The sequence below is a fragment of the Hakea prostrata genome, chromosome 4 (genome assembly GCF_041222555.1).
Source record: "Hakea prostrata isolate BN-2017 chromosome 4, UWA_Hpros_2, whole genome shotgun sequence".
Classification (NCBI taxonomy): domain Eukaryota; kingdom Viridiplantae; phylum Streptophyta; class Magnoliopsida; order Proteales; family Proteaceae; genus Hakea; species Hakea prostrata.
In genome coordinates, this window is record NC_142603.1 from 4,628,518 (window position 1) to 4,645,063 (window position 16,546).

At 38.3% G+C, this 16,546-nt stretch overlaps 2 protein-coding genes across 3 annotated transcripts; both read right to left on the minus strand.

Moving 5' to 3' along the window:
- Positions 1-1,291: 1,291 nt before the first annotated feature.
- Positions 1,292-8,150, minus strand: LOC149017244 (calcium-transporting ATPase 2, plasma membrane-type-like). Its single transcript, XM_089151572.1, has 7 exons — positions 7,514-8,150; positions 5,417-5,471; positions 3,379-5,330; positions 3,069-3,227; positions 2,730-2,901; positions 2,340-2,638; positions 1,292-1,849 (listed from the first exon to the last, which is right to left on the minus strand). Exons 1-7 carry the CDS (start codon positions 7,688-7,690, stop codon positions 1,601-1,603), a joined length of 3,063 nt encoding a protein of 1,020 aa, XP_089007698.1. The 5' UTR covers positions 7,691-8,150; the 3' UTR covers positions 1,292-1,600.
- A 2,821-nt stretch (positions 8,151-10,971) lies between these two features.
- On the minus strand, positions 10,972-15,702 carry LOC149017245 (uncharacterized protein At4g14342). Of its 2 annotated transcripts, XM_089151573.1 has the most exons (4): positions 15,570-15,702; positions 14,783-14,868; positions 14,555-14,678; positions 10,994-11,605 (listed from the first exon to the last, which is right to left on the minus strand). In XM_089151573.1, exons 1-4 carry the CDS (start codon positions 15,573-15,575, stop codon positions 11,558-11,560), a joined length of 264 nt encoding a protein of 87 aa, XP_089007699.1. In that variant the 5' UTR covers positions 15,576-15,702; the 3' UTR covers positions 10,994-11,557. The 2 variants fall into 2 exon arrangements, with proteins under 2 accessions (XP_089007700.1, XP_089007699.1); XM_089151574.1 differs by lacking the exon at positions 15,570-15,702 and having other exon boundaries at positions 10,972-11,605; positions 14,783-14,874.
- Between the last annotated feature and the right edge of the window lie 844 nt (positions 15,703-16,546).

Below are 16,546 nucleotides of genomic sequence, written 5' to 3' on the forward strand. Positions count from 1 at the left end.
TCAAAGATGGATTGCAAATCACAGCGATCAGCTCTATGTCTAACAATACTTTGCCTAGTGTTCGTCAAGTTAGAGTTGCTTCAGCAAGGAAGACGTCTTAGATCTAGATTGATTTGAGCCAATTCGAACTACTTTGGTGTTGGAACAACAAATATCTACCCCACAACAAGGTTTAGGTTTTGCACCAACATAACCCATTCATAATTTTAGCGACAGATCACTATTCTAGAAATCATTGAAATTCCATCGCACGAGAGGAATCAATCAAGTTTCCACAAAACTGAGGTTCTTAATAGACATTGGAGAAAAAGAAATATAAATCGCTCCAACACTCCAAAACTAAAGTTCTATCAAATTCTTAGGCCTCCCCCCCCCCCCACCTTATTGTTTGGCTCGCCTCTCCTTCCAAGTTTTTCTCCACTTCTTCTGCTTGAAACCTCGTTCGCTCCCCTCATCATGTGGAGAGCATTTAACTTTGCCCTTCCCACTCAATCATTTCTCAATAATCATCACATTTTCGTTTCATAACTGTATCTCACGTTGGAATGGTTCAGAGGAACTTGATCATCATTTTTTTACTTGCACATTCTTTAATTCCCTTTGGAGAAGAACTCTTTCTTCGATATGGCCCCGTTTGAGATGCTTCTTTAGTTTTGTTCAAGATTAGTCTTGAGTTTTGAGAGATTTATCAAGTAACTCTATTTGCGATTGGATTGGGAAGCTAGTTTTCAGTGCCACCGTTCATCACTTGTGGTGGGAGCATAATCTCAAGAGATGGAAGTTCAAATCCCACTTCCTAGACTTGATTTGGAATGTCATCTATCATGAGGTTTCTTCTAGGCTTATTTCTATTCCCCACCCCCGATTACTGGTACCCCAAGAAACAGGCTTATTGTTGTTATTGGGATCTAGTCAATTCATTACAAGACTTCTCAACCGCCTTTTAAGCACCAAGTTGCCTCCCTGCTTGAAGGCTGCTCTCCCCTCCCCACTCTTATATCCTCCCTTTACTTCTTACTCTGTTTATTGTTTAATTTAATCATTTAACCATAGAAAAAAAATAATCTTAGGCCAATATTTGGTTGCTCGTTAAGTACAATAGAACTTCTAGTGGAAAACCGGATTGAAGATCTTTTACCCTCAAAAACGAAGTTTCACGTCCAGTAGAAGAGCATATTTAGCCCTAGAGAAATGAGAGGGTTCAGGTTTGGAAAATGGCGAAGCTACAAGAGTTGACTGGGTGAAATGCAAACCCATGTAAGAGAAAAAAAAGAACGGAAAACAAAATTAATACATCAATGGGAAGATAATATATAACACACCTACACAAAAGTTCTAAGGTTGATAGGAAAGTGCACTCTGCTTGGTGTTAGAACAGTTCTACAAAATGTCAGTCAAACCTATGTAAAGCAGACAAAAAATTTGATAGTATCGCGCAGTAGTCAAGTGCAATTCACAAAGAATGGCATCCTATATGATTGACAAGATCCATATCTTTTCAAATGAAACACATCGTCAAGGAGAACTTCAAACTGGATAGCACGGAAGCTTTTGAAAAGAAAGCCCAAAAGCACCTTGCAACATTCATCTTCCATGGATTTCAATTAGATCCCACAGGTATCATCTTAACAGCAGCAGCGATAGGCATTCCAAGGAACCCAATGAAAACACTCAGAAACCACTGCGACAATGTGAGGGGTGATGTGTTCGCAAATGTACCAAGAAACTCAATGATTATTATCTGAAAGACAACTGTGCAAGTGAGTACAGACACAAACACATAGTTGTCCAGTATGCCTTTGAAAACATCTATTTTCTCCATCTCCCTTGAGCTTATCTCATTGAAAACCTGTGAAAACAAACCACGTAAAAGGTTAAGATGAATTGTACACCAGATGAGACTTGGTCCAAGTTAGCAGCTAATGTTAAACTGAAAAATATTTAACCACAGCCATCTTTTTGTAACTGAAGCGAGTTACAGAGTCCATAACACTGTTATGGACTCTGTACTACAGAGAAAATTTTAGCTCCAAAATATATGTATGTTACTAAATAGTTTAAGCATCAAGACCAATTCATAGACAATATTGGCTAGATCTTTGAGGCCTAGCAAAACCAGGATATGCTCTGAGGAGTCAAAAACAAGGATGATGCGAGGTTGGTGCTTGAAGACTTTATAAACCCTTTAAGAAAGCTTTCCCGGTGAGCATGACCCAGAGATAAGATGATGTATGCATTACATTCAGACCAGTGTATAAAAACTACCATTAGACATTTAACACCTAATTTTGCACAGAAACATTGTTTGGGTAAAATAAGAATGTTAGGTCTCAACGTACCTGACAGAAGACAAACGAGTTAAAAATCAGTGTGTTTAGAATCAGATCAGAATCAGGCCCCTCTAAACGAAATAATGATTTTCCTTGCGTCTGAAGATACCATATTACGACAAACTGATACAAAGACTGCCCCAAGATATTCCTCCACATCACGTTACTGATAAAACTGCTTTTTTTTCCAACTGGTGATCTTTTCATCAACTCATTGTTAGGAGGCTCAGTAGCAAGTGCAAGTGCTCCAAGTGTATCCATGATCATGTTTACCCACAGAAGCTGAACAGCAGTGAGAGGGGCACTTCCTGACACATGTACGCAGGAAAGACAATAAATCCCAAATTTTTATTAACAATATAACTAAAATAATATGAGAGGATATGGATTTTCTTTTACCAGTCAAACAAGCCGAAGAAAAGTTTACAATTAGGGCAACCACATTAACAGTCAGTTGGAACTGTACAAACTTTTGGATATTTATATATACGGATCGCCCCCATTTGGCCACAGTGATGATCGTTGAGAAATTGTCATCTAGAATTATAATATCAGCACTCTCTTTTGCCACCTGAAAATAGAACACAACTTAGGAAATCCAGTGTATACAACGCTTTTTCGATCTTGAAAAACTTGGTAAATCCAACATTTTTTAACTTTTCCATCAGCAGGTAGCTGTAAAGTTTTAGTCAGCGGTAAACTAGAACTCCTGACCACTAAAATGAGAAAGAAAATTACCTCAGTTCCAGCAATGCCCATTGCAAGCCCAATATCTGCTTCATGAAGTGCTGGAGCATCATTCGTACCATCGCCAGTCACAGCAACAACTTCATCAAATGTTGTGCGCAAGTGTTTCACCAACGTATGCTTATCCAAAGGTGAAGATCGAGCCATCACCTGGGTACACAAGAAAATTTCAGTTGCAAAGCAAATTGCTTACACTATAAAATAAAGTGAATAATAAACTAAAGAACACTGGGAGTTCTTTTCAAACCCCCCCCCCCCCAACCTATAAAAAAAGAAAAGAAAAAAGAAACACTGGGAGCACCTGAATTTTTGGAATTAGTCCAAGCAATTCCTTCTCACTCTTTTCACGAAAGTCTGCACCTTCAATGGCTATACCCTCCTCAGTTAAAATCCCACATTCCCTAGCAATTGCCTTTGCAGTGGTTATGTTGTCCCCTGTAACCATCCGTACAGTAATACCAGCTGACCTACAAATTGCAACCGAATCCCTTACTCCAGGGCGGACTGGATCTTTGATACCCACAATTGCTATGCATGTATACCCAGTTAGTGGAATAGGATCCTTATCTGAGTACGCATTTCCAATTTCCATATAACCAAGACATAGGGTACGAAGAGCTTCACTGGCAAACTGCTCAATCGTATCCTTGAGATGGTTGATGGATTCTTCTTCAAGGGGAACAACTTCCCCATTCTTATCAAGAACCTTGTCACAAGCAGCAAGAACTATTTCAGAAGCACCTTTACAGTGAGCACGGTGACCTCCCTCTGGAAGCTCCAGCACCACCCCCATTCTTTTCTTCACAGAATTAAATGGTTCAACTTTTACAAGTCTGGACTTCATCCGTTCTGCCTGAAAATCTCCACCAAGGGACAAGCCAAACTCCAACAGAGCCGTTTCAGTTGGTGTTCCCAAAATCTCACGTTTGCCATCTTTGTTAATAACCACTTCCCCTCCAGTGTTATTAAAAATGGACTGAAGAAGCATTCTGACAGCAGAATCAGGGACTCCGGAGCACAAGCTAGCAACGTCCCCAGAGCTGCTCACTTCCTTGATGTTCCCACAGATGCATGCTTTTACAACAGTCATGTGGTTGGTAGTCAGTGTACCAGTCTTGTCACTGCATATGCATGTCGCAGAACCCATTGTCTCACAGGCTGCAAGATGACGGACAAGTGCCTTGTCATTCATCATCTTTTTCATGGCAAAGGCAAGGCTTAAGGTAACAGCCAAAGGGAGCCCCTCAGGTACTGCAACCACAACAATGGTAACTGCAATAGCGAAGTACTCTAACATTTCTAGGGCCTCGTCTCCTGACCAGCTCCAGTAGGTTCCCTCCCGCAACTTCTGGCTAAAGAGACCTTGCACCAAAACTGCAAAAGTCACAACTGCAAAGAAGAGGCCTATCTTCCCAATGATGGTCGCCACTCCATTCAGTTTGACCTGCAATGGGGTCTCATCATCGCCACCTTCACTAAGGGTGGCCATTAATTTTCCCCATTGAGTATTCATTCCTACAGTTGTCACGAGCATCCTGCAAGACCCATCTTGAACCTTGGTTCCAGACAGAAGAAAAGGATTCTCAGCATTTACAATCACAGGTTCACTCTCTCCTGTTAAACTAGATTCATTAATCAAAACAGAGAATCCTGAGATGAAAAGTCCATCAGCTGGGACCTGGTCACCAATAGCCAAATGCACAATATCACCAGGAAGTAGATCATATATTGAAAGTTTTTGCCTGTACCCATTCCTTGTAACCTGAATTGTGATCTTCTTCTTCTCCTTGTCCAAATCCTTGAACTGTAGAGATTGTCGATAGTCACTTGTTGCAGTAACAAATACAACCAACAGAATGCTTGCAACAATTCCAAGGCCATCATGAGCTCCTTTTGGCCAGCCTTCCATTGTTATTCCCACAATCAAGGACACAAATGCACACACACCAAGGATCATAAGAGTCATGTCCTGAAGGGCTTCCCATACAAAAACCCAGAAACTCCGTGTTTCGCTTTCAGTGAATTTGTTGATTCCATAAATCTGTTGCCTACGGCTGAGTGAATCTTCAGAGGTGGTAAGCCCATCAGTTGCTGATGTGGACAGCTTGTTTGCAATACCCTCCACCCCACCATGAACTGTAAGTTTCTTCACATCATGGCCTTCGACAATGGACCCCAATTCATCAGCACAAATCTGAAAACCTGCAGCTTTAACTTCCTCAGGGACAGTATATTCACTGGATAATGTAATGCCTGAACATATTCACAAGAAGGTAGTTAAGATGGAGAAACAAAATCAAACCAGTGCTTAAACCTTGACAAATTCTGACTAATCTTACCATGAATAAACTGAAGTGCAGCTTTGGATACCAAAACTGCCACTCTTAATTTCTCCTGCATTAAGCCAAACTGGAAATTGTCAGTCATAATTGAATGTAAGACATCTCAGTAGATGTGTGTAACAAGTCTGGATGCCCTTACAAGGAGAGTCATTCTGAAGAATTCTGTTCCCACCTATGTTAAGAGGTTTTGGGTGTTAAGAAGTACAATCTGAATGAACAAAACTGTTGAACAGGATTCAGGAACTTGGATCCATAAATTTCTCATTCTTTATGTATTTCAAGTTCCACAATCATTTCTTAGATTGTTTTCCTCTATTTTCCAACCACTTTTTAATTCTACTTAGTTCCAAGAAACATAGAACTTCTTTTATCAATGTACTCTTGTCCCCTATTTCTGTATGGGTTTTCTAAATCATCTATACCTTTAGCTTTTAAAATCCTCAAAAATTCTTATCTTGAGCAAAGGCCTCTCAAGAAGCAATCTGACTGCTTTCTCTTCAAATGAGTTTCCAAATCCTGGCCAATTTAAGAAGTCTCTTTATCATGAAGTCAATCTTTCTCGTCTACGAATTCTATCCTTGGCTTAATCTGCTCAGTTACAAACTAAGACACATTTCACAACTTCCCAAGTCATCATTCTATATCAAATTTACAACTAGTTGATTCTTCATTTCTTTAACTTGCTTTTTAAGTCTAGGAACCACAAGTACAAGAACCTTCCTAAATGCCATTGTGGCTTTCTGGATTCGTCCATTTGGATCCCAATTGATGCTTTTAGGCTCATTTACAATAGACATAGGTCCCTCAATACAACAATTTGTTCAGGGTTCCTGTTTGACTCATGTTTAGTTTTCAATGTCTTAAATCACAACTATCTTTTTCCTTTTTTCTGCTTTCCCTCTTAAGTTTCTTAATGTTAATTAAGCACTTTCCTAGTTTGCAGAATGAAGAAACCATTTAGCAAGTAAAAGATATAAATAGCTAACATCTTCCCAGATTTAAATTAAGTCTCAATACTCATTCTTTTGTGAAAGAGGCCTATCCAGTTACTACATAACAATTGAAAAAAAAAAAAAAAAGGACCCTTTTTAAAAGTCAAGCTCAATGTGTTGCTCTAACACATGTGATACTTGTTGAGATATAGATATTGTACAGCTGTAAATTAGTTGAAATAACAATAGAAATACAATATTCTTTTCTATTTCTAAGAATACTAAGATGAGCGAAAATTCTATTCAGACCCAAGAGGTGCTCAAGTCAATTATCATTACTAAAGGAACATAATGGACCTGAATCGGACTTCATGAAAAGGTAGCAGGTGTCCAACATTGATGTAAGATATATGATGTAGTGGTGGAAACACAGACCAGAAACAGTTATGCGTGTTCAGTTCTATAAATTGCAAAAAAAATATATGTTTTTAGGGCAGCTTAGGTTGAAGCATTAAAAACAATTGATTCATTCGCTACTTTTGAAAGGTTTTGCACCGTGCATCCCACTAAATTTATAACCGTTTTGCAGACAGAGTTAGAAATCCCCAGCTTTCCTCCGAGAGTCTATTAGCTTACTAGCCGCCTCGTTGGTTTAAGTCCTATAGCTCGCCTTCAACTCTTCGGCCTCACTAAGGATAGGGTCTTACATCAACAAGCCAAACACGAACCCAGAATAAGTTTTGAATATTAACCAGCGCAGTAGTTATCAAAGGCGGAAAACCAAAAACGGGCCACCTGAACACACTTGTCTCCTCGTCGTATTTAGGTTTCAGAGGTTAGTTCAAAATTGATCTCATTTCTTTCATTTTTGTAAATGCAATGTAATGCTTCGATATGGTGATCCGCCTATACTCCATCCAAGTTAGATTAGTAAGAAAAAGAAAAATTCATCTTAAAGTCCCAGCTGTCAATCTGAAGAAATGAATCTGGAATCTAACAAAATATATAAATTAAGAAAAGAAATAGTGAACTGTATTAAATAACCATCAGTTCTTCCCATTTACGAGTTGAGATCTATCGGATCGTTTTGAAAAAAAGAAAAAAGCAAGAAAGAAAATCACAGATAAACTCAAACAAACAGTGAGTAAATGAGGAGGAAGACCTGGTTGGTACGTCGCATAGCCTGGGCCTCGAAACGCTTGGAGAGGTTGGCGGTGAAACGGAACCTACGCTTCGGATTCTTGACGACACCACACAGCTTCCTCCATCGCTGGAGTGCCTCCTCCGACGAGTTTTTCGACTTGACATCCCCAAAGTTTTGCTGTAAATAGTTCTCCATCGCTTACTGCTCTGATCCTACTTCTTCCTGCTCTTTATATTTGAAGCAAATCGTATTGGTCAAAATTGAACAGTTCCTTTCATTTCGTTCAAGTTAAACTGCCAAGAAACTACAATACTAAAGCATTATTGATCTGCGTACGTCAGCGTACTGCGTACGCGTTTATTGTTCTTCCCTGGTTTCCTTGTGCCTTCGGGAATCGGGACCCTAATCTGATCTCTTGAACTACTCCTTCTTCGCTTTTGGTTAGAGTAGCAGGAAAACTGCGACAACAGAAAACTGAAAAGATAGATCAATTCCTGACCCGCAGTTTCTTGATAACCTAAACTCCAAGCCCTCCAAGCAGAGGAAGAGAGAGATTGAGATAGAGAGAGAGAGAGCTTTTTCGAAGTAAACTTCCCGGAAAGTAAGAAGGGCCAAAAGCAGAAGGATCATCAAGATGCAGATTCCATTGTTGCCCTTAGCTCAAGCCTGCTGCCAATGAAATGCATCCTCGTCGGATGTGTCAACACGTCAAGCATGACGATTTCGACGACAATCACGGCCGTCCTGATGATTCCACGATCGTTAAATCCAACGACCACGTTCATTAGAATCATTACCATTAACCACAGACAGCGTTAGATGCGATGTACCTGATCGATAATGCAAACTACATTTTTTATTTGAAATTTCCCACAACAAACTTTCCCCACCACCCCACCACATGTGGACCATGTGGATGTGGTTGCCTTAATGGCTTAATCTGTTATTATTCTACCCAAAAGAAAATATTATTATTACTTTCTTACCCAAAAAAAAAATCTATTATTATTATTTTATCTTAAAGATATTAATGATATTATTACGGTCATGAGTCCAACTAGGGTTATTATTTTATTGGGGAGTGGTCAAAGCGTGGGTAGTTATTGAAAAGTGCTATTTTGAGAAGAAAATATCCATTTATGCTTTATTAGTTTTCTTTTGAAAAATTTAAATATGAGATAACCATTATCAAATTATATTATATAAAAGTATGTACTTTAGTTGTGGTAAATCTTTCGTTGAATATATATTTTTTTTTCATATTGATACTTTAAATCATAGAATGAGGGTATGGATTCAAATCATTTCTTTGTTCTTTAACTAATTTTTATATATGCACTTTGAATTTTATGGAGATTCAAACTCTTAATATCTTAGTATGAAGTGTCAATCACTTAATTTGATTTCATATATTTTTAACTATTTTATTTTATTTAATTTACTGTCATAAACTGGATTTTTATTTGCAGCAGCCGCTGCTGGCAGCAGCGGACGCTCTAGATTGTGCCATGTGTATAGATTACAATCTGACAGTTTCAATCAAAAGTGCAGGGGTTTAATTGTAATTATAACTTATCATAGTGGATTGCATTGATTGCCGCCGATAAATCCGTGGTGACTGCACTGAACGAAGGCATCGATGTGGCTAAAGAGATTGGTGGTTTCCTTCGATGGTCTTGGGTTATGATCAGTTAAATGTCGACGAGAAGTTCTTTTTGTAAATTTATAAGGTTGAAAAACTTTTAGAATAAAAAAAAAATGTTCGAATTACAATTAAACCCCACAAATTTGATTGAAGCCGTTGAATTGTAATCTATACACGTGGCACAATCTGAAGCGTCCGGTGCTGGTAGTAATGGCTGCCGCAAATAAAAATCCTCATAAACTAGATTAGATTAAACCATGTGGATGATTGACTGTGAGAGCATGATGTGAGTGAAGGCATTATCAGGAAAGAAAAAAGAACAAAATATAAAAAAATGGGTGAATGAAAAGAACTTTGCTTGAATGTTGTCCAATAGATGCATAGTACTACCGATCACAAGAAACATGGTGAAATTAATAGTCGAGATTTCTAGAAGGAAAGATCCAGTGTTACTCACGTGCAAGGGTGAACGTGTACGGAGATGCTTGTAGTTAGTTTTTCAACAAAATTTGAACCCACGACCTCTTTGAGGGAGACACTTGTAAATTTTTTTTTTTTTTTTAAAGTTGATAAACTTACTTGTCAGCTGATATTAAGGTTACTTGTCAGCAACGTTAACCTTGATATTTTTGTCCGTGAATAATTATGGGCCCACATAAAGGTTTCAATCTTTTTCAACCAAAAAAGGTTCCACGTCTTTGAAAAACAAAGTTTAAAGGCGAGTGGTTAAGTAGACTCCGACTCGGTAGCCATTATTGGGCCTTTAACCGGAAAAGATAAATTGAAAATCAGCGGTGGTGGGCCCGGAGTGGCAGGCTGCTTGGCCAAAAAAAACAGATTTCCTTTGCTTTCTCGTCAAAGTCTTCCCAGTTCGCACTAGGGATAAATGATAAATCCTCGTGGACGGCGCGCGCGGTCGAAGTTTCGAATTTGCTGTAACAAAGTTGTTTATCAAAAAAGAAAAAGAAAAAAAAGTTGCTTTAATAAAGTTAGATAGATTCATCGCACAACTTTAGAATAAATCAAAGACCTCTTGCTTGTTTACACGGCGGCCAAAACCCTAGCAGGCTAGCACCCCAAGGAGGAAATGGTTTCTTTGAAGGGTTGAGTGCGATTTGGGCTCCAAGTGCATCATATATATCCTAGAGGAGGATTGTGTCCAACAAAACATCGTGCTGGGTTCTATAATGTCAATGGCTAGGCGCTGATTCATTGTGGTCCCTGGCCACCCCGAGGCAGTGGTCAGTGCTCACACATGTAAAGGGCTATCCTTAACTTGCGCTCTAGGGCTTTTAAAAGGTTTTATTTTATCTCTTGAAGGACGGCTTACAAATTAATCCCCCTGGTTGCACTCTGGTCAGATCAAAAGCTCGACTACTACGCTCTTAGTGGAGGCCCTTGGCAGGAAGCATATTGATAAAGTGGAGCTTATCCGTCATGAGGGTCTGGGCTGGTAATAATCCCACAGCTGACAATGAACTTCACAGCAGGTGGTCGGAAATTGTCATCACTAAGACATCACCGACTGCTCCATGATAGTCCTGTTTGGAAATTATCAGTCAACTCTCTTTGAGAGGGTACCTATTCAGCTCAACTCTCAACAGGAAAATACCTATTCAGGTGACCTCCCTATGGGAAAGTGCATCTCTATTGGCATCTCCACACTTCCATTGGGCAATGGGTTTTCCAGATTAGAGGCCCATGACAAAATCAGTTTTCCAGATCAAGGCCTATGACCTGGTTTAAGTTTGGTTCGTCCCACCTGAGTTCACACCCAAAAATACTATCATTTTGAGTTTTGCTGTTGTGGGCTTCTCGGGTCATATATCTCATCTTTCTGAATCCATAAAAGAACGTACATAATGGAGCTCAAGATAATTAGAATAGTCAGATACATAGTGGGTTAATAGAGTAACTGAGCTGTAAATGGTCATTAAACAAGTTAATCTGGGCTATAGGTTGTGTGTATGGTTTACTCACAGCAATCAATTGATCCTGCTCAGGCCACTATAATATATTCAAGCATTTAGCATTCGATTGGACCAATGGTACTACATATACAATGAATCTATAGTATTTTAGGTAGATTTTGATGGGGAGTGAATATGACATACTCATTGTTATCCTATGAGCCTGGGGTTTAATTTAGGAATCTGAAAACATTTACCAAATCTTTGTTGAAGTACTAAGATTTATCTAGCTGTGACAAACTCACTGATTCACATAAAACATATTGAATCTAACATGAAATAAAAGCTCTGATACGAGTTTCAACTGCCTAATCCATTTTGAGTCAGGCTTAATTTCCCAACATTACACTTTTTTCAGGCAAGCTAAATTTGAAATGACAGAAAAGGATCAAGTTCTCACAAGTGCCAATAATTTGAACTGCTTTGCTTTGAAGACCCAAACAAATCTCAATCATCTTCTCTCTCAGGAGGCAAACCGCATGGTAACAGCATTTTCTGCACAAAGATATAGTGATAAACCAAAAGAAACATAAGAAGTTGTGTATCAGCAAATATAATATTTAACATACTTTCCACCTCTACTTCTGAATATGTGGCAATTAAGCCTACGAATTCAAATGGAGACAAATCACATAGAGTAACAATATACCGCAGGTTTCACCAAAAATATATAAATCACAGCCGTTTAAATGGACTGGGGGAATGAACATGAAGGAACTAGAAAGAATTAGAATCCTAACCACTCAATAAGAAGCTTAGATATTCTAGTTGTAAATTATGGATAACATAATGGAGAAAACGATGCCCAAGCCCTTTTGAGAAAGGTCACAGAGTTGTTGACCAACAAAGCTCAAACTCATGGTAATAATCAAAGGAGCCTATAGTTTCCTGCACCTACCTATGATAGTCATGGCAGTACAGGATACTTGCGGATAGTTTTCATTCCTAACATATTTTCTAAGGTGAAGATTTTTAATAACACACTTAATATTACTACTTCAGACTTCTAATACCATTATAGAACAAAACAAAGACATGCTCCCAAGTCCTAATCACAGAACACGTCAGAATTTGCAAACTGCTGTTTCCTCAAGGCTAACTTCCAAGGACACAAGGATAAAAACTGCAACTACTGAAGACATGCTGGGAAACTGAGCTACACCGTCCTCACAGACAAAAACCTCGGTTTTTTTCTCCCCCTTCTGCCCCTGATAGGTTCAGTGAGCATGTGCTAGACCAAGCAAGAAACGAGAAATCTTATGGTGCAATAGTCAGAACAAAACTCCGGCCCCAGCAGTGGCTTTGTCTAGTAATATTTCACATCTTATGGCTTCATTTTGTTGAAAATATAAAGAGTTTTTTACTTGGCGCCCCCCTTAAATTGGGGCGAAACTCTTGACTGCCCCCTTATGTGGGGAATATTATTGTCTGCCTCCATTTAACAATTTGAAAAATTACCCGTTATCCTCTGTTAGCCTTTCTGATAGAACCCTTTTTTTTCCCTTAATCTGGAGAACTCACATTCAGTAGAACAACCACAACATTTCTACGGTTGATTCATTTCATAGAAATCAGAAAGCCATTACAGAACTATCATTAACAATGAAACATTAAAAATGTTGTGGATATCTACTCAAACAGAGCAGAACTACAAAGCAAAAAACCTGAAAATCCCACCCGAGAGACCCTGCTCTCCCCAGCAAGCTCAGCTTGCTTTCCACTCCATTTTTCTCCTCCCCCACACTTATCGCATTCCTTGCCTTATGTACCACTTTCCTAAGCTCACTCCTGTACCAGAGTGACACCATCTTCACATTGTGACATCTGGGTTTCTTTACCTACTTTCTTTCCCCCCTTTCTTCCAGTTAAAGCTGCAACTAATAAGCCATAAACTGAGTGCACAGGCAAAGAAGAGGTGCGCATAGCAGTAGCATATGTTCAAGTTGTCTTCTTTAACAGGAGAATGATACAGTAATAGGGAGAAATCTGTGCTTCAATGGCAACCCCGCTGGGACAAAATCGCCTGTGCTGTAATTGCGCAAAGATGAAAAAAGAAGAGTGCATTTGACAATCTGATCACTCATGCTTTGCTGCACGTGCTTTGATAGAACCTCGCTTTTTTCTTGTGGGGTTTTGGGTAGACCCACTTAGATTTCAGTACCTTCTCAGGTTTTGTTCCCTGTTTATGGATTTTCAGTGTGGCGCTTCCTGTTTTGTCTATTTGGATTTGTTTCTTCTTTTCTTCATGGGATTCAGGGGAAATGAGAGGTTTTCTTTGTGATGGATTGGGTTCTACGCTTTTTCAGAATATGAGATTTTGTGACACGATTTTCGTTTGTACTGTGGTTTTCTGTGTTAAAGCTTGGATTTTGAAACTGGGTCTTGAGCTATAATGAGAGGGTTTATGCAACTGTGTTTTCGGCATGAAATGTTTAAGGCATTAAATATAGGTTCTACTCATCTGTTGTTCAAGTTCGCAAAAGCTTCAGAATTTAAGAATGGCATCCATTAATAAGAAGGTCAAAGCATGTGGGTTCGTCAATGGACAGACGAATCTGTTTCAAAGAGATGAAGATGTTAAAGGAGTTTCAGGATCAGTCTAGGTAGTTTTGTTCTGTATAAATTTTTGTTTTTTCCTTCATTTTTTTTCCTCCTGGGGTGAGCTTCTGTTGTCTTTGTAGACAAAGGGTTAGGGAGTGGTTGTCATTGAAGGATATTGACGGTGGAGAAGTTGCAGAGGTAGATAGAAGGGGAAGAGGATTAGCACAGGTGAAACGGGTTGGAGATAAAGTATGAGTGAGAGTGAGAGGGGCGTTCAAGGCATTTTACATAACAAGGGCAAAATGATCATTTCATGGTAGGGCCATCAAATACATTTTACATGCCGAAGGACAAAATAGTCATTTCAGGTTTAAATTTAACGAAAAGGCTAACAGAGGGTTAAGGGGTAATTTTTTAAATTGTGAAATGGGGGCAGTAAGTAATATTCGCCAAATAAGGGCGCAGACGGCAGTCAATAGTTTCACCCCAATTTAAGGGGGTGCCAAGTAAAAAACTCAAATATAAATCAAAATGCCAATGAACACAGATACCTCCCCAGCAAAAAATGGAAGAAATAGACCAGATTTTTACCAAGAAATGGTACCCCAAATCCTCCTTTGTTCTCTCAAATTTTCCTTCCATTGTAAAAGAAATCAGCAGCAAGCAGAATGACAAGCCATTTTAATCTTGACCGACATTTATAGGAAAAAGAAACACAAAATCCCCAAATCCACCTTACCAAGAGTTGCAACAATACTGTCTCAACTGAATTTCTCATTCAATCCGACACCATGGCAACAGGAAGACGATGCTTTAACCTTAATTACTAATATTAAGGTCGAATTTCAAGCAATGAAAAAATAAAGGACATTATAAACAGGAGAGCGGGAAAACATTAATTACCTGCATAAAATTGTAGCGTTCCCTTCCTATTGATTCATTTTCTGCAATGGCAAAGTAGGAGAGTATTGGGTAATGGCCAATGTATGATGCGTAGCTGTCACGTTGGATGTTCACTGCCCACTCACTGCAAACCCATAAACAACAAAAAATTAAATAACAAGCCTGCAGAGGTGGTGGTGGGGAAGAGATGGGAAAAATTAAAAATGTCTTGAGGGATTTAGGACTTACAATCTATTCAAGTCAGCATGCCCAGTTCCAACATATTTGGCTTGAAGATGTTCAAGCTGTGAATTGATGTTAAACCTGTCACTAGCCTGCATTATGTGGGAAGCAATAAGTAAAAAGGGGGAAAACAAAGAGAAGTGGGATCAGGGGTGCGGGAGGGCACAAGTTACTGAGTCTGTAATACTAGAAGAACAAACAAGTAAAGAAACAAGAAGCATGAAAGTAACTTCTTTGGTGGAAAATCCAAGTATTTATATATCACAGATTAGCCTAGACCTCAAAATATATGATAGAAAAAGAAAGAAAAAAAATTAATCATCCTAAAAGGAAGTTTGAAATCAAACCAATAACAAATTCAAATTAGGACGTTATTTATATAAGGGAAAAGAAAGTCTGTGTCACTGAAGATTCACAAGTAAGCAATGTAATGCAATAGTTCTTCACAAGCAAGTATATGTATTCTAACATGTTCATCCATGATAAACTAAACCACCAACCAACCACAGAAACAGAAGCATAAAACTGAACAAATCAAATTTATGATTCTTACTCCACCTAAGAGCTATTTCGGAATAGAAAGATTCTCACATTGTCAGTTCAACCTTCCAATTGGTTAACACATGCGATGAAAATATTGTGTCTAAACATGTAGTTAATTTCTTATGAGAGGGGAAATATATGTTAGGGTTAGCTAAATTCTATTGTTGGGTTCCCAGAAGCCAAGAAGACCAAAGTAAGAACAGAAAGGGGGAAAGGGAAGAAAATATATATATCATTGTCTCAAACTCACCTGCATATTTTCGTACGAGGCTACAGATCTCTCAGAAAGCACCTCCGAAACGGCGAAAGCTCTTCTGTTTCAACCTGTAAAAGACAGAACAAGCAACTCTACTCCCCGCGGCTATGGCTTAAGGGTATCGTTCGGACCGGTTTATCGGTTCTAAATCTGAGAGTTAGACCGTTTTAAATGCCAATTTCAACTCCCAAGTGTGTCCAACTTATTTGAATATATTATTTTATTATGAATAAATTCTTCAATCAATAGCTTTTAAAATTTTCAAAACAAAATTTTAAAAGTTAGTTTGAACATGAATCATTGGAAAACAATATGAAAGAATCGTTGCTTGGTGTGTGATTTAGTTCGGTACACATGCAACATATCATTGTTATTACCAATGGTAGGTTAGTCAAGTGATTAATAATCTAAACTCTTATAGGTGAGGTCTTGGGTTTGCATCCATCCAGTGGCATATATATTAGTAATATATTCATTCTCCCCATAATATCAACTCGCTAGCTTAAAAGAAAAAAAACAAAACATATCAGTGTTTATCCATTTTACCATTTTAACTGCTCAAGAAAAAACTTCTACCCAAAAAAAAAACGTTAAAGAAAAACCTCTAGTGTGTGGGGGTAATAAAACTTCACTTGATCATTTACTATGAAAAAAAAATCCATATAGCTGGCAACCTCCATTTGTCCTTTCTTTCTTCTTTTTTTTATTTTTATTTTATTTTTTTATTTTATTTTTGATAAGAAAAAAAACGTCATTCATGAAAATTTAAAGGGATACATAGATGCATGAAAATATAAGATTTGAACATAAATATCCAAAACCAAAGAGAGGAATTTGACCTAACTATTATACATACATTAGACAAGGTCATCTAGGCTCAAGTATGGGTCAATCGCACTAAAATCTAGAAAGAAAATTATAATTATAACAACAGTTACTAAACTCAAAAAGATAAGTAATACATGCTACAA